At 34.4% G+C, this 19,508-nt stretch overlaps 2 protein-coding genes across 3 annotated transcripts in view; one reads left to right on the forward strand and one right to left on the reverse strand.

Moving 5' to 3' along the window:
* Window positions 1-15,266, reverse strand: part of HPS1 (Hermansky-Pudlak syndrome 1 protein) — a 61,449-nt gene extending 46,183 nt beyond the window's left edge. The window contains exon 1 of the mRNA XM_076516047.1: window positions 15,244-15,266. The gene's annotated coding sequence lies outside the window, so the exon portion shown is untranslated. The remainder of the gene's footprint in view (window positions 1-15,243) is intronic.
* On the forward strand, window positions 80-19,213 carry LOC143257411 (protein D3-like). Of its 2 annotated transcripts, none has more exons than XM_076516049.1 (5): window positions 80-310; window positions 6,597-6,697; window positions 11,943-12,066; window positions 14,432-14,569; window positions 17,201-19,213. In XM_076516049.1, exons 1-5 carry the CDS (start codon window positions 250-252, stop codon window positions 17,413-17,415), a joined length of 639 nt encoding a protein of 212 aa, XP_076372164.1. In that variant the 5' UTR covers window positions 80-249; the 3' UTR covers window positions 17,416-19,213. The 2 variants fall into 2 exon arrangements, with proteins under 2 accessions (XP_076372164.1, XP_076372165.1); XM_076516050.1 differs by lacking the exon at window positions 80-310 and adding an exon at window positions 5,572-5,849.
* Window positions 19,214-19,508: the final 295 nt, after the last annotated feature.

Here is a 19,508-nt window from a genome sequence, read left to right on the forward strand (position 1 = left end):
AAGGAGTATTTATGTATTATATATAAAATTCAGATTAAGTAGGTTAATACTGAAATATCATTTGCTAGCAGACTGTGGCGTTACCTGAAGCTGGCAGTCGACCAATGCTATCAAGAAGCACAGTTCACGAAGTAACGCAGTCCAGCGAACGAAAACAAGAAAATTGACGCGCTAAATACAGACGTAGGTTTCTTCGTTCGGTTCTACTTGGATTTCAATATAATAAGTTCGGCAAATTAGTCTTCACAGATGGAAAACTGGCTTGCTATTCACAGACTCAATAGAGACGATCGTTCACTTATCTTCTCAGGTATGTATGTTGGTATTGTGCTGCATATTAATAAATATTGTTTCCACTTTCACTTAAACTTGTCCAATCTTTTTACTTCTTACACAACTTAAAATTATTTTCAAGTTTGTTTGTTTAACCTGGATACGAATACAAACAATGGTGTAATTGACAAAGTATCGTCACATGGGCAGGATATCATAGAGTGTATGATCGTATACGCCAGTCATATACTGAGTATTGATACTCTACATCAAAGAAAGAACTGCTTGCGTTTGCAGTATTTAATGAGTGTTACTACTTCTTATATGATCACTATTAAAATGAGCCAAACATCACTAAAATAACAATGAACTTACATATTGAATAAAAATACTGCAGGAACACGTTTGCATTGTATGAAATGATTAATGAGCTTCAAAAACCCAGAGGACATGATTATATCTTGGATAACAATACTGTAAGATTATATTGTTATTGCACAATACTATCCAGACCAACAACAATAGAAAATTACTAAATTATTTTGTAAACTCATGGGATCACATCCATTCATTGAATATTCAGATCCTGGACAACATGCAGAGTTAAAGGCATTGTAGATGCAGTAACAATGGACTATATGACAAGTGAAAACTGTACATTTGTATGGACACAAAATATGGCCAATAAGAAACATTAGAAAAAAAATTGAAGACTTAGCTAGCATAACTTGCCATGCTTTAAGATATTATATGTCCATCATTAAATGGTAAATAAAATATTGATGTGGGCAATACCTGGCACTTATATGGTCAGTTAGAAGTGTATGATGACAATTGTTATAAACCATCAGATGTAGTATCCAACTTGAAGCATAGCACTAATAACTCCCACAGCTGAAAGACAGGAACTACTGTTAAGTCAAATCTCAATGATTGAGGGTAATTGAGGAAGCAGAATGCACGAGTAATCGAAAAACACAAATAAACAAGAAACCTTTTTTTTTAATATCTCTACCGTAAAACACGTTCAAATTCGTTTACCTTAAATGGCGTCTTTATGAATATCATATTTTTGTTTCAATCTTGTAAGTCACCCAGAAGACATGTTAAATTCTCTTTCAATCTTAATGTTTCCTGTGTAGCATCACAAATAGGTCTAGAAATCAAGGTACCTTCTGATCGTTTTGCTTTGACCACTGAAGCATAGCTACATCTAATTTTTAATACGTTGACATTTTCATGGACTTTCAATTAGAAGGTCCCTCGTCGCCATCACATCTTGTTGCAAATTCAATCACTTTTGCTTTGATTTTTGTCTTAAACGGTTTGTACAACAATCTAACAGTCGTAAGTTAATCCACCTGCAGATTCCACTTTCTCTAATTTATTGATTAACTTAAATTTTTATTTTATCATCAATATAACTTTCTTTCGTTTTTCAGCCATTTTAACTAAGGCCTATCGCAATACAATAACACATCCTTACCAATTATGCTACACGAAAACTTGAGAACTGTCGGACACGTCTTAACCTTGATGCAATAAAGCATTGTCATCATTGTGTAGGATGAAATGATGATAAATAAATATTCTTTGTGTGAATTTTTTGCACGCATAATCCGCAACACAAATAATCCCACCATGATAATCGGAGTTCACTATATTTTGAATATTGCAAGAACTAGAAGGTACTAGAAAGTGCCACACATTATAGTGAGCATTCAAAAGTTGTTTTTGCACTCGTATTTTAATAAATACATTATTCAATGGTATAGACACTGTGACTGATGTAATGCTCCAAAGCAAAACTATGCTAGAGAAAAAAAAACCTAGAGGGGAGGTACCTAGTCAACACCACCCACCGTAAACTCTTGGACTACTCTTTTACCAACGTATATCAAATGATTGAGCATCACATTATAACACCTCACGGCTGAAAGGACAAGCACGATCTCCAATTGCGAATCAAACACCCTAGTCAGTAGGCCATGCCCAGGCCTACTACATCTTAAGACCTGTTGGTAATTTACTACTTGGCCAGTAAATACGAATTTTAATATTTGAGTCTAGAAATATCCTGAAATAAGAAAAGTTGCGTGGGTTGTTGTAGCTCAAATAATTAGTAATTTTACTTTCCATAATAATATAAAATATATCTTTATTTGGTTATATTCAGATATTTTTCTAAATTTTTCATCAGGTTTTCTGTATTTAGTTATGACACTCTTGTAAGTTAAATGTCAAAAAATCGTAAAAAGTTGCATAGAACATTTATGCCCTGTTGGAGACGTTCAATGCTCTCCTTACGATTCACCAACCACAGTCGTCTTTACCTCCAATTGCTTCTATAGCTACTCCAAGAGAGGGTCTGTACCTGAAAACAAATATTTTCAGGATACCCATCCTGGCACCCGATCAGACGCGCCATTTTTGGTCCTGCTCCCTTGTGAAAGGGGTATAAACACAGTTTCATAAATAGGACTCCAGGTTCCTAATACCAAATTTTGGTTCAGTGACCCTGAAAACTTAATGTTAGACCCCAATCGTGACTGGGTGGCTATTCAGATATGTTTCAGTCCCATCTTGATTACCCTAAGTGTCGGGCTACGCTGTAAACATAACAATACCCCTATGTCACCCTGAGTTCACCTGACCAGCTGATCTTGTCAGCATGTCAGTTCAAAACATGACGATCTTGGGATACTACAAACTCTGTTGTCACATTCGGGTTCAGAGCCCTTGAAAGCCTACTCTTATTGGTTCATTTTTGCTCCTTTTTTTAAAATCCTTATACACACAAGGACATCTCGAATCTATCTGCCATGTTTAGTCCAACAAGCTCCCAAACAGTGGGAAGATTATGCAAACAAACAAGTACACAATTTGAATTAATATTGGATGATCTCAAATATTTTATCACAGATATTACTTTATTATAGAACGGTGAAATTAACAGTCATGCCAACAATGATAAGTTGAAAGGTTACTTAATAAAATTAAAAATCAAAAATCAGTTGAGTTTAGATTATCACAACTAATATTTATTGTTTGTTTGTTTTTGAGTGTGTGTGTGTTTTCTTATAGCAAAACCACATCGAGCTATCTGCTGAGTTCATCGATGGGAATCGAATTCCTGATTTTAACGTTGTAAATTCGTAGAATTACTGCTGTACTAGCGGAGGAATTCGTTTTTGAATTTCGTGCAAAGCTACACGATGGCTTTCGGCGCTAACCGTCCCTAATTTCGCAGCGTAAGACTTGAGGGAAGACAGTTAGTGATCACCACCCACCGCCAACTCTTAAGCAAATCTTTTACCAATGAATAGTGGGATTGACTGTAACTTTTAACGCCCCCCATGGCTGAAAGAGCGTGCATCTTTGGTGCGACGGGAATTCGAACTCGCGACCCTCACGTTAAGAGTCTAGCGCCGTAACCACCTGGCCATGCCGGACTAACATTTATTGAAATAAACCAAAAATAAAAGGAGAGTTTTGAATTTCAACCAAAACTAAACGAGGAACATCTGCACTAGTCGTCCTTAATTTAACAGTGAAAGACCAGAAGAAAGGGATTCAGTCAATAAGTAGCACCATAATTTAAAATACTCACCGTCAACTCTTGGGCTACTCTTTCAACAACGAATAGTGTGATTGATGGTAATTTTATAACGTTCCAATGGCTGAAAGGATGAGCTGGTGGGACGGAGATTCAAACCTGAAACCTACGGATTGCGAATCGAGAGCTCTAGCCATGTGGTCATGCCAGTCCTGAAAGGAAGGTCAATATTTCAACAAAGTACATTTTGTTTTCAGTGAATCTGTTATTGGACTCTTCAGATATGGTGATTCTCGTTTGTAACCCTTTCCACCATCTCAACTTTTATTCACATTCCCCCAAATTTCATCTTATTTTATCTGATTCATTCGACTCTTGAAATGTTTTTAATTTGTTGCTTTTAATTTTAATGTAGCTTATAAAGGAGGGAGAAGTTAAAAAACACTATTAAAGGTATCTTCATTCTTCTCTGGCTAATTTAACGAATCCACGATTTTCACAAACACATGCTCTTTCGTTTTTTATTGTATGCGTTTGGCTGCCTGGGTGTAATAGTCTTCTCAATGTCTTACTATTCTGAGCCGGAAAATGCTGTGATAATTAAATACAACCTTTCACATGGAAATTGGTTGCGTTTTTTTTTTTTTCTCTTTTCTCTTGTATTTTTTATATTAGAAATTAATAAGGAAATGGAGGAAAGTCCTGCAAAATAAAACATAATACTAAAGAAAAAGGAAAACAATACCATATGATAAGTGAAAAAATGTATTAAATTCGTTTTATAAGTTTGTTAAGAATTTCTAAGCTAGATTTCCAGTATCGGTTGATTGTTTAATGTTACTATACTTGTACTACTTGGAATATATTGAATAGAAGGATCATGTAGTATAACACATTATAATGGAAACTGTAGGATCATGTAGTGCAACACATTATAATACAAACTGTAGGATCATGTAGTGCAACACATTATAATGGAAACTGTAGGATCATGTAGTGCAACACATTATAATACAAACTGCAGAATCATGTAGTATAATACAAACTGTAGGATCATGTAGTATAATACATTATAATACAAACTGTAAGATCATGTAGCATAACACATTATAATACAAACTGTAGGATCATGTAGTGCAACACATTATAATACAAACTGCAGAATCATATAGTATAATACATTATAATACAAACTGTAGGATCATGTAGCATAACATATTATAATACAAATTGTAGAATCATGTAGTATGACACATTATAATACAAACTGTAGAATCATGTAGAGCCTGGCATGGCCGAGCGCGTAAGGCGTGCGACTCGTAATCCGAGGGTCGCGGGTTCGCGCCCGCGTCGCGCTAAACATGCTCGCCCTCCCAGCCGTGGGGGCGTTATAATGTGACGGTCAATCCCACTATTCGTTGGTAAAAGAGTAGCCCAAGAGTTGGCGGTGGGTGGTGATGACTAGCTGCCTTCCCTCTAGTCTTACACTGCTAAATTAGGGACGGCTAGCACCGATAGCCCTCGAGTAGCTTTGTGCGAAATTCCAAAACCAAACAAAAATAAATAAATAATGTAATATATCTTTGCTTTTAACACTGAAACTGTAAGTGTATTTTAGCAAGTGATCAGTGTTTCATGTCACAATACTGTTTCCTAATTGGCTGATAAATGTATCAATAAATATAATGTCGTGTATTGTAAATGCTGACGGACCTTTCCACTCCATTCGAATGGATGAAGGGGAAGGGCATGACATTTCTTTCAGTGTTGCTCACGTGGAACATTATCGCCGATAAAAAAGGTTGCAATCCGTTCTTACTGCCACACCCTATCGTGCCAGGGAACATATTATTTAAGGAAAACTGTGTGTGTAAAATTACATGAGTCAACTGTCGTGTTCAAGTTTCGTACGTCGCAAACGGTAACAAACTTTCTACTCACGTTCTGCCTGGAAGCCGAACTGTAACGGTGTACGTAGGCTTATCGATTATCCGAGACTCAGATTCAGAGTGCTAAAATTGTAAGAATAATTTATGTGAGATGAATTTTTTTCACAAATTTACCACTAAGATATCTCAAGACAAACTGTAGGGCCATGTAATATAACACATTGTAATACAAACTGTAGGATCGTGTAGTACAACACATTGTTTTCCTGCAAAATACGAGTTACGAAAGCTGTGAAACAAATAAACAAACAAAGCGGTGTACTTTGGCGCGTTTGCAGCGAATTTCGGCTCCTGAAGACACAGGAAGTTGTTATTGATGATGCCATAAAAATATTTTTTTAATTAAAAGTTTGTATTTTAATAGCGCATTTTACTATGTATTTCTAGTTTAACAGTAAGATTTTAAAATTAAAGTCGTCTGGCACATATAGCCTCAGTGCAGGTTTGCACGATGTTCTGAAATAATTTATCTATATTTTATATTATTCCGTTGAAATAAATCTGACACAAAAGTGACAAGGGTTTAAAAAAAACAACTGTTTAAACCTGAATACAAGTTTTAACTCTGTAAGAAGATTTAATTTTGTATGTTAATTCATTATAAAATATTCGTCTTAGAGTTAGAGCAACGGCCAGCAAATCATGAAAGAGAGGTTTCAGATTTTTACAAGATCTTTCAAAGTTTAGACAATATAGGTTAAGCAGCTAAGACTAAATTAGTGGTTTTATTGTAAAAATTAAGGATATATTTATCATTATTTTGTTTTGGCAAAACACTGGCATTTCTGAAATTTATGAAAAGTCTTATGTGTTCACAGCAAGAAACTGCTTCAAGCTGTGTTCTTCATCTGCAGAAGATATGGACGGAAACGATATAGTTCCAGATGTTATTGACACGATCCCTGTTCATGTTATGACGGTAAAAATAAAAACTCTACTTATTAATATTATTGGTATACTCTTTGTCTGGAATAGTTTCCACCAGCCCAGGTTCAAGTGAGACACTGACAGTTTTGAATAAAATATTTATCTGTAGTCATGTTTTATGTACGAAATAAGCTAAACGTAAAATCGTAATAAATTAAAACTGTGAGATAGCATTTAGTAAAGTTTGTTTTTCTAAAGTCTCAGTTGATTTGTTAATTTATAGTTCATTAATATTGTGTGTTAGTGTGTTTTCTTATAGCCAAGCCACATCGGGCTATTTACTGAGTCCACCGAGGGAAATCAAATTCCTGATTTTAGCGTTGTAAATCTGTAAACTTACTGCTGTGCCAGCGTGGGACCCCAAAAAAGCGCATCTAAAGATTAAAATAACAACTAGACACCAAAATGAATGCTGAGTCGATGTTTAGTTATATTTATCTGTACTTATCAGTTTGTTTGTTTGTTTTTGAATTTCGCACAAAGCTACACGAATGCCATCTGCGCTAGTCATTTCTAATTTAGCAGTGTAAGACTAGAAGGAAGACAGTTAGTCATCACCACCCACCGCTAACCCTTGGGCTACACTTTTGCTAACGAATAGTGAGATTGACCATAACATTATAACGTCCCAACGGCTGAAGGAGCGAGAATGTTTTAGAGTAACGGAGATTCGAACCCCCGGTACTGATTAGTTATAATTGTTATGATGGCAAATAATACTGTGCGTGAAATTACGGCTTCAGTAATAATGCAGTCTGAAAAAAGCATTTAGAAGTTTATAGTATTTTAGTTGTATCTTTAAGGAAGAAATAGTAATAGTGATAGTCCCCCACACACACATTGTTTTATCAATGATGGCATTTTTTTCAGGATATTTCATGACAAGGAATGGTGATGGTGACATAATATTGTCGAAACGTTGTACATTTATTGTGAAGTTTCGTGAATTCTTACACCATCCGCCTACAAATTGTAGTTGGCTTTGCAACTTTCAGCCATTGCTAGGTATGTAATCGTTCAGTAAAGGGTTCTTAATTGCACTGAGTCGACGTTTTGTGTGTAACTTTTTCTTATTTTTCGGACCGGCATGGCCAGGTGGTAAAGGCGCTCGACTCGTTATTTTAGGGTCGTGGGTTTGAATTCCCTTCGCACCAAACATGTTCGCCCTTTCAGCCGTGGTGGCGTTATAATATGACGGTCAATCCCACTATTCGTTTATAAAAATGTAGCCAAAGAGTTGGCTCAAGCCCCCAAAATCATCTCCTTCATTGTGCTCATGAATACATAGGAAGAAATTATAAGTACAGTTGAATGTATCAAAACAGGGGCGAGGAACGACAATTGTTTGTCTTTTTTGAATTTCGCACAAAGCTAAACGAGGGCTTTGGGGGCTTGAGCCCTCTGCCTTAGCCCATTGAAAGTTATTCGACCTCGTAAAAATCAAATTCAGATAGGTCAATGCATAGTTGTAACATAAACTACTTTAAACAATGAGAAATACTATTTTTGCTGTCCACTCAGTAGCCATTAGAATATACATTGGAAAAATTTTATCATATGTACCCTCTAGAAATTGGTGTATTGAAAAATTGTGTCTTACCATTTTCTCTTACTGTTGCTTCCTGTAACCTCATCTTGCTTTTTGTTTTGTTTGTTTGTTTTTGAATTTCGCACAAAGCTACTCGAGGGCTATCTGTGCTAGACGTCCCTAATTTAGCAGTGTAAGACTAGAGGGAAGACAGCTGGTCATCAACACCCACCGCCAACTCTTGGGCTACTCTTTTACCAACGAATAGTGGGATTGACCGTAACATTATAACGCCCCCACGGCTGGGAGGGCGAGCATGTTTGGCGCGACTCTCATCTTGCAAACTAAACTACAGGACTACGTAACCTCCATCCATTAATCTTTGGTTAAATATTGTATGCGTTAAAAGTGACACAGTAGTTTGGGCATTTAGGATCCACGTGCATGCAACTGGAAATTATCAAATGAAAAGAAAGTCAATAACTTCTAACCAAAAGCCCTTGCAGCTTCCTTTGGCTTGATCTGCTCATGCATGGAAATACTTCCTGTTTGATTTCTGGCAAAGGAAGAGATATAATGGTAAATAACAGTTTGCTAGTTGGACTATCTGGACTTTCCTTCTTCGTAACATTCATAGTTAAGGTTGTATATGTTTTTATCTAAAGATTTCGAGAAATTCTTTGTTTGACTTCAGTTACAAAAAGTGTAAAGCGTATAGGGAAACAATGTATTGTAGGTTAATTTATTGGATTTCTGTCTTTCCTTCCTATCGAGCGCTGAATAACTAAAAGATTATTATTTTGTATTTTTTATTATTATTATTATGAAAATAAAGAACAGCAACTGTTCAGGTAATTTCAAAAGTTCAACCATTTTTCTAGTCAGTTTTGTTTTTCTGTAATATACACATCACAAACGTGGTAATATTATTAAGTTGAGCTCTAGATGCACACAATTACTTGATTGAACTGGCCGCAGCCAGTATTTGCCAGTACCTGCACTCCACCCATAAACAGGCAAATACTTTTCACGTATATTTGTTCTTGGCTCCTAAACTTGAGAGACATAAACATAATTATTTCCTCTTTGGTTCGTTACTTCACCTTCTAGAGCTCTCTTAAACTGGATATTTCTGGATTGTTGTCAACAGACACCGGTGCAAATATTGATTGTTATTTAACTATCAGATAATGGCTACCGTCACCATAGAAACAAGTAAACAAAACCCTTATGTACGTATCAAAGTTTGAATTAGGCTTAATAAAATTTTATGCGACCACGAATGGACGTTTTTTCTGTATCATTTATACTATTAACAAAAAGAGAGAGAGAACAAGAAAGAATAAAATATAAGAGTAATAGTAATGTAAGATCACTAGGGTAACAAGTAATAACAAAAATCAATGGCATGCATGCGAAAATTGTTCGATGCTTTAACATCTGATCAATATTTTTAATTTTTAAAGTTTCAAATTGTGAATTAAAAATTAAATAAATATGAAAATAACATTTTGATTTATTAAGCGATGTAAAAAGCAAAAATTATAACTGGTTTGGACATATACTGAAAATCAGTCTTGTCTAACTAAATGTACATAAGATTGAACCAATAGTCAGAGTACGCGTCATAACTTTTACAGTGCTATTCAACTTGATATCATATATATTTGGCGTCAGTTATCAACTACTCATTTTTACCCAATGTATCTAAATTAGCGACAGTTCATGGTTAGTACAAGACACGATATATAGGTAGACTACTGTCGGTTTACATTTAATAGTTCCTAAATGTGCAAAATGTAAATTATACAATGGATGAAAGTTTGTTTATTATTAACACTAACGTCACTACGCACTTTAACTTGTACTACCTTCATCAGTTCACAGAAATATCCTAAATACAGTATCTTTATAACACATTTCATGTGTACAGTACATTTGTAACACATTTAATGTGTACAATACATCTGTAATACATTTCATATGTACAGTACATTTGTAACACATTTAATGTGTACAATACATCTGTAACACATTTCATGTGTACAGTACATTTGTAACACATTTAATGTGTACAATACATCTGTAACACATTTAATGTGTACAGTACATTTGTAACACATCTAATGTGAACAGTACATTTGTGACGCATTTAATATGTATAGTACATTTGTAACACATCTAATGTGAACAATACATTTGTAACACTTCTATTGTGTACACTACGTTAGTAACACTTATGTTGTGTACAATACGTTTGTAACACATCTAATGTGTACAGGTTTCTAAAAGCCATATTTTCTAGATACACAGAATAAATTCAGAATTACAGTCAAGGTTCCTTTCTCACTTAGGGGCCATTGCACTGGGTTAGCCTCTTGTGCATTTGGTTAATATATGCAAATTTATTTACAAAAAAATAATTCCATAGATCCATATATCAGTTGACACACATACAGTAAATGTAACTTTTAGAGCCAAGTAATTAACTTAATCAATGAATTATTTATGAGTACTGATTACACCAGCTTATAGAGTTTCACTGTAATTGTGATTATTTTCGTGATATAAATTTATTTAATCGGAAATTGGTATTTATTATTAAAACTCTTCTTAGTCATTTAAACCATTATTAAAATAAGGCATTATGACTTATTTCAACCATTATTAAAATATGGCATTATGACTTACTGTTTTTGACGAACTCAAGGTTGTTTAAGCTAACCGATTACGATCATGATTAGCGAAAATTATCGGTTGAAATTATGTTTAAAATAATCTATTTTTTATATTTCTCCAACTATCCAATCAGATCAGAGTAATTTATTAGTTAAATGTAGTCAGTTACTGAATTCGACAAGTAATCCATTAGCTAATTCCAGTAGACTCTGTGTATGTTATTATTAGGTTTTTATTGTTTTGAATTAAGCACAAAGCGTACGTTATAAATAAGACATGTTATAATAAAACTGTACGAAGATGTTCTTTGTATCTTCATAACGTAAACTAATCAACGACATTTATGCATCTACAAGAACGGTCCTTGCAAAGCATCAAAGATGCGTGCACACACACAGAAATATATATGAAATATATTTATAAGGGTGTGATCTTCTTTAGCGTAATAGATACATATAAATATTTTAAAAACTTACAGTTTCGAAATATCGTTGTTTTTTATAGCCTCAACACTGGTGCTCGGCAAACGTCTGTCTGTTTTTACAGTTCTAGAAGTCCAACTGGCAACTAAAGCTTTGCACTTTGATTATTAACTTGTAACCCTAAGTTAAATACATGTATGTAGTAATTACGTATGTGTAAGAGAGAAAGATCTTTCTTTACTCATTAACAGGCCTCTTTGGTTACATTTTGATATAAAAAGAAAGAAAGAGCTGAGTGCCACAAAAATATTTTTACCACAAAATCTAGACTAACTGGACTCTTCACGTGCATAATTTTGTCGATAGTTAGTTTCAGTGCCTAATCTCAGATCGTAGTTTGTTAAATATTTTATTAGTACTTATGTAGTTTTACCAAAGTTTGTTTTTTTTAGGATTAAAATTATCAATGAAATTTATTATTTTTAAATGTTCGCGTGCATAAACTCCCCATCTTGATCTTAGTAAAGCTATTATCTTAGTCTGAAATATTCTGTGAGTTGTCAACACTCACTATTAGCTGCGTTTGTTTTTAATCTTTTCCATTGCAGGTGCATTATGGTGATTATAAGGTTGATCTCGGCAATGAGCTTACCCCCACCCAAGTTAAAGACCCCCCGACGTTTATAGACTACCCTACTGAGGACGATACTTTTTACACTTTATGTATGACGGGTAAGTTTCTAGCAAGTACATTTTCACACAACTTTTAAATTTACTTTGTATGTGTGTGTAAAATTAAACACCAGTGCTATAAACATACTTAATTAAAATAAGTGAGAAGTAACTGCCTTGAAATGCAGTTTCAATAATGTTTTGAATTAATATATGTGTGAAATGTTTCCTTTAAGATTACCTCAAAATACCCAGAAGAATAAAATAAATTAGTTACAATATCATAGAAATATGGAATGCAGAATGTAACTTCAAGGTAAACCAACATGATTTATAAATTACAATGCAACAACTTCCACGACCTCTATATTGGGAAATAAGTAGAAAAATGGAAACCACATTCAAAGAACACATAAAAAAACAACATCTTCACACGTTTCTGAAGACTGCAAATTAAATAAACATAACATAGCCATGGAAAACACCCAAGTGCTAAGTAGGGAAACAGATATAAACAAACGAAAAATTAAAGAAGCCCTACTTATACAACAACTCAAACCAAAATTAAACCAATATAAAGGAACACCTATATACAAATTAATAACCTAACATCTAACAGCAACGCCCCCTATAATCACGTACCCTTTTACACTCTCGTCCCTAAGACATGTATGTGCCTGGCAACGGTCATTTGCAAACTCTCTCTTTGTTAACCTGAAGATGACTTAAGAAGGTCAAAACGTTGTTTTGTACTTTATTTTAATTAAAGTGCTAATACCCATACCAGCTGTCTCGAAAATACGTTTTTTAAACTTAGCACGTTCTCCTAACACGGAAAAAAATAGCATATTCTGTTACATCTATAATAACAGGAACTGTAAAGTGCTAATACGTTATTTTCTTTGCATGTTTATATTGTGAGGATTGCCTGTAGATAAATACTTGTTATGTACCTGTAACATGACGTATGCTATTTAGTATATCTTGCTTACCATACCAAGTGAGAGGTTCAGAGAGTTTGCTTTGTTTTTATTTGAATTTCGCGCAAAGCTACACGAGGGCTATCTGTGCTAGCCGTCCTTAATTTAGCAGTGTAAGACTAAAGGGAAGGCAGCTAGTCATCACCACGCACCGTCAACTCTTGGGCTATTCTTTTACCAACGAATAGTGGGATTGAACGTCACATTATAACGACCCCATGGCTGAAAGGGCGAGCATGTTTGGTGTGACAGGGATTCAAATCCTCTACCCTTAGAATACGAGTTAAGCGTTTTAACCACCTGCCCACGCCGGGCCTAGTTCAGAGAGGTCAGGACGTGTGTCACATTTTGGTCTAACTGGGAGGTACATTAAAACAAGTCGCGAAACTTAACAAATGCAAAAAAAAGTGTCTACGTTTGGAACCTCCCTGAGCTTGAGGCTTGGGCTAGATAGCCCCCTTAGTCCCACTTGGATTGACTCTAATAACATACACAACTTGCACGTTAAAAACTAATGATATTTGTTACCTACATCTTGTGGAGTCATAACGACACTTCATCCAAAATGTGACACACGCCCTGGCCTCTCTGAACTAGGCCCGGCGTGGCCAGGTGGTTAAAGTACTCGACTCGTAATTTGAGGGTAACGTGTTCGAATCCCTGCCACACCAAACATGCTCGCCCTTTCAGCCGTGGGGTCTTTATAATGTGACGGTCAATACCACTATTCAGTGGTAAAAGAGTACCCCAAGAGTTGGCAGTGAGTGGTGATGACTAGCTGCCTTCCCTCTAGTCTTACACTGTAAAATTAGAGACGGCTAGCACAGATAGCCATCGTGTAGCTTTGCGCGAAATTCAAATAAAAACAAAGCAAACTTTCTGAAATTCTCACTTGGTAACGTTATTGACTTCATTGGTCAGCAAGTTAACATCACTTGACCAGTGTGGATGAAGTGTCGTTATGACGGATCTTATAAATAAATAAATATTTCCAGATAATTTAAAAAGTCTCTCGCACTTGTTGAATGTGTTTTGAATGGAGTAAGTTATCACACTAAGAAAGATAGTTATAGCATTTATACGTCCATGTAGAACCAGTGAAAGTACACTAAAAGCTCTGGATAAAAAAAAAAAAAACATTACTATACTCTAAACAATTTTATTGTAGAGGATATCACGAAATTGTTTGCTCAATCTTCAGAGACAAACGTTTTGAACCTCTGTTACCATACAACATAATTCCATTAGATAAATGAAGATGCCTTGCATTATCCATGGAGTATCATGGTCATGGCATTCGTAGGGGTTTCGATACATTCAGAAATAAATTTCACCAAATTTGTGAACATCCTGTACATCAATTAGAAATTTGTCCTAATTAGTCCGGCTATACAGGTTCACCAAGTTGAGTTATAAATTATGTCATCTGTTGTTGTTGTTGAAAGATCCTGATGCACCGAGTAGACATAATCCCAAGTTTCGTGAATGGCACCATTGGCTGGTTGTTAACATCCCAGGTAATAACATCAGTGAAGGAGATGTGTTGTCAGAATACGTCGGCTCGGGACCACCAAAAGGAACAGGTTAGTTAAGCATATTCATGTAAAGTATCACTCAAGTGATGACTATATTACCCCTAGATTATGATAAATTACCAATTCGTGAAATATGATACAACCCTTAGAAGCTGTCAATAATCGAGAACCTAACCAGAACTTCAGAACTAAATACCACAGATACAAATATTTAGAAAAAAACTGTTGTTAACCTAACTTCTTACCGAATAATAATATTAAAGAATTGGGGGGGGAATAAAAACCTAGTTCGTTAGGGTTACACTAGAGAGCAGTATTTGGTACTTTTCAAAAAATAAAGTTAAATCGCAAATAAAGGTCAAACAAGTATTTGTAAAAGAAAAATCTACTAAAAACAAACAGATCAAACGTTTCTCTCATATCACAACTCTCTAGCCTAATTCCTATCAGCAGTATTGGTTAGATATGAGGTTAAAAATTGTTTGACTAACAACTTTGCATTTGTATTAATCACATATCGATACATGAATCGTAGTGTCCACTGATTACCACCAGAGAAACCACACGTTGGTGTCTTAGTATAAAAATGGCTAATATTTAATATTACCAGGAGATAGGTGGGTTAACTTTAATTTTAGGGAAATATAAACGTAGCTGAACTAATAAACAGAAGATAAAAATACTTACGTGATAAATTTGTAACTAAAAATGGAAATTATTACCTTGCTTTGTGGACTATGAATTTAACTTCAGGGTGTCTTTTTTATGTTTTTTCTTTCTTTCCTAGTAAATATCTAGTAGCTTTACCTCAAATATTCTTAGTTCTATAGCATGCTAACTGGACTTTGTTACTTGTTATCTTAGAAGTTGATTGTGTATTCATTGTTTCATTCTTCAGATAAAAACTTGTTTCAACTTGCTGCTTCGTCAGAATTGTTTGTAAATATCTTCTGAAGAAGACATAAGGTGGAAGTTTCAGCATTAAACTGGTTTTCATCTAGAAGAATGAGTCGTTTGTGTATTCGTCATATTAAACGTGAAGCAATAAACATTTTGTTTAGATATTTTGTTTTTGTCATTAACTGGATGTAGGATACCAAGTTTGTATTGTAAATTATTCTGTATACAAGCGGTAAATTTTATATAAACTGTACAGAATTTTCCTTGGTAATCAATTATAAAGATGTTAATAAAACCCAGAAGTAATTTTCTTTACATTTCAGAAATTGTGAACAACCGTATACTCGTAACTACTTTTTCTGTTGAAGTTTAATTCGAGAGTTATGATTTAGATAGTAATACAGCACGAGTGTTAAAATTAATTAGTTTTATTGTTTGTTTGTTTGTTTTGGAATTTCGCACAAAGCTACTCGAGGGCTATCTGTGCTAGCCGTCCCTAATTTAGCAGTGTAAGACTAGAGGGAAGGCAGCTAGTCATCACCACCCACCGCCAACTCTTGGGCTACTCTTTTACCAACGAATAGTGGGATTGACCGTCACATTATACGCCCCCACGGCTGGGAGGGCGAGCATGTTTAGCGCGACGCAGGCGCGAACCCGCGACCCTCGGATTACGAGTCGCACGCCTTACGCGCTTGGCCATGCCGGGCCAATAAGTTTTATAAGTGGTAGTTTATCAAAGAATTGTTTACGCAACCTTACGAACCACACATTGTATAGCTTAATCATTGTAAACTGACGCTTGTTATATTGCTGTGTCATTTTGTTCGAACTTTCTTAATTTTTCATTGTTTTAATTGAGTATTATTACATTGTAATATCTAGTAGTGTGTGGAACGTTCTAGATCTCTGCCGAGGTATAAATACGCGTCACAAATTTAGTTCGAAAATAGATATAGACTGCGTGGTTGTGAGCTTCGCCATAAACAGTGTATAATGGCGAATTTTTGAAATGAAATTATCACACATTTCATTATAATAACAAATTATAAAAGAATTTGCAGCGGCGTATTTAGGTAGGGTTAGAGGGGCTCAGCCCTAGGGCCTATGGTCTTAATGGGAGTCCATTGATAATTTTATTCTATGTAAAATTACGTGGAATGTAGGGCTCACAAAAATTATTCGCTCATGGGTTCACACAACCTTAAATCTGCCACTGTTAATTTGTCTTGTCAAATTTTGTTCTAAAGTAACCGAACTAATCCAAATAAAACTGTGATAACCAAGAGTGTAACCAACACCTGTCTATAAGTTTGACTTGTTTTAGGTTTTAAAACAAAACAAAAAACAGTTCGACTGTGCGCTGCTTGTTTATTATTAAAATTTATCACCAGCAAGTCACAAACATCTATTGTAATGAATCCGGCTCATACAAAAACCTGCAAAATGTTTAGCTTATATTAATAGCTTATTCGTTTGTTTGTTTAGACTGGGCTATCTGTGCTATCGAAACCCGCTTGTTACTGGTGTGAATCCGCAGACATACCGCTGTGCCACTGATGAGCGATATATCAACAACAAAAAGCCTTTTTCAGTGTGCAGTGATTATGTGTGTTTTTAAACAAGTTCAGATAATCCATACCCTTAGTTTGAACACTCTTATGAAACAACATTTTGATGAATATAATTATTAAAGACAGTTTTTTAAACCATCATCACGAATCACTTTCGTCAATTTTTTTTATTGTTTTCAATTTGTTCACCTTCATCCTTTTTCAGGACTCCATCGTTATATTTTTCTGGTCTACAAACAACTCGAATACTTGATCCCTACAGAGAAAAGGCTCACTAATACATCAGGGAAGCACAGAAGTCTCTTCCGAATTAGAGACTTTGCTGCCAAATATGAGTTGGGTGAACCATGGGCAGGGAATTTTTACCAGGCTCAGTGGGACAGTTATGTTCCCAAACTATATGAACAGCTGAGTAACTAACTATCACATAATTTTCATCTTGGAATTAGTGTTGTTCAAATAAAAGATAATTTATATTACTATATTTTCGTAGTTGCTCGTTATGAAAGGTTTCATTTTCATGTGTTGAAACATCCAATAAATTTTTTAACTAAAGAAATGTACAAAATTTATCGTCCTAGTATTTCATGCTGTTATTATTGTATTCAACTGTCTGTGAGTAAAGTAAATTGTAAAAGTATTTATTTTCTCTTTGCAAGTTACTTACATAGGATAAAAATAATAGAATTGTGTCTGATAAATTGTGTTTTAATTTCCGTCAATGTTTTTGCGTTTAAGGGTGTATGTTAGTGATAAAAAACAAGATAATCTCGTAAGTACCACCTATAGATATAAATTATAAGAAGTCAAACAATCAGTTTCATTATGGACATAAATACTGATTGTGGTAAATCATTTTTTTATATCAGTTGGTAAGTGTACCACAAAATATTGTACATTATACTGAATAGCATGTCGAGTTGTTGATCCGTTTCAACTTTATTTAAAGGTGAAAACTAAGGAAACTGTAGAATATATTTAATACAGTATTATAGTTAGAATGATCTTGAATCACTGCACAATAATGCCAAAATGGTTTTTTTTCTGCTTTGTGTCAGTTATTGTAAATGATGGCTAATTGGCTAAGTTCTAAGAACCTGAAAAGGGTTCTCTTGGATTTTTCATCTTAACTGAATATTATGTGAGAAATAGTGAAGTCAAAGGATGAACATTTTATAAACATCTTCCTGATGTCTAAGTGGAAGAAGAATTAGTCTTATTAGTATATCATTAGCATACAAATAGAAGCTAGTTGTTTGATGTGAGTAGATACTTGCAAATGGTGCGGGTTCTAATGATTGGTAATAACACGTGGGTCAACACACATTCAAAACGTTGTTTGTTTCAAAATGTCCATCTTACTTGTGCAAAATATTATCAAACAAATTGTAAAAGTCCTGGAGTACTAAACTGGTCATTAAAATAACAAAGTACAAATGTACAGAGCCCAAGAACCAAAATCGGGAAAGTTAGGATACTTGAGTTTCAGTGACGTAGCCATGTATTCCACTCTTTTAAAGGGAAGCCAATAAATTAAAAAAAATTGAAATTTATATAAATTTTAATACAATGGTCATTAAAACAAATCAAATATAATAATGCTTATAGAAGTTTTATTATTAAATTACACAAAACGAGTTTATTATATATAAAAATTGGAAAATAATATGTGATCAGTATGCCTAGAGTTTTTAGGTGAGCCGAACCCATTAGACTCCCCCCCCCTCCCGGGTTATCTATGTTGAGTTTGATTCCCTTCTTCCACAATAGTTTTTTATCTCAGTTTCAATGGCGAATGTTTAAAATAAATTTGAACATGTATTTGTTTATGATAAATATGCTAATACATATATAAACAACTCAAATGATTGATCTTATATGTATAACTTAACTGCTCTAGACAACTTCAAGTGATAAATATATTTCAGTCATTGTTTGTAAGAGTGTTCATTGTGTTTTTACCTCATGGCAATAAAGCTATTTGAAAGAAATGTATATAAAACGTAATTGTTTAATAAAAGCCCAATACATCACCTGAAATCTGATAGCAAGTAAACTGTAATCAGTTTAGTGGCACATGTATGGATTTTGTTCGTGTGTCTATATGATGTATCATAACAGTTTGTTCTTTACTTTTACTGTTATATGGTTGGAAGTAAAACTACACATATGAAGACAGCTAATATCAGTTTGATCACTGTATGTTTCGGAGTGACAACGAGAGATTAAATTATCTTCTAAATGAAACTGTTGTATGGTCGCTTTTTTCCCATACTGATACTTCACATTACATGTCTCATATAGAACACTTGTTATATGGTCTTCAGATTATCAAATTAACTATCAGTTTATGAAACAATTTAACTATGCTTCCAAAAAAAAAAAAAAAAAAGAAGTGTAGTTGTGGAGAAACAACGTGAAACGTTGTGCAATAACTTAAATTATATTGTTTTTTTGTACACAACTTTGTGTTAAACAATTTGTTGTTGGAACTTTGTAGAATGGACGGCAAC

This window comes from Tachypleus tridentatus, chromosome 7, assembly GCF_004210375.1.
Source record: "Tachypleus tridentatus isolate NWPU-2018 chromosome 7, ASM421037v1, whole genome shotgun sequence".
Classification (NCBI taxonomy): domain Eukaryota; kingdom Metazoa; phylum Arthropoda; class Merostomata; order Xiphosura; family Limulidae; genus Tachypleus; species Tachypleus tridentatus.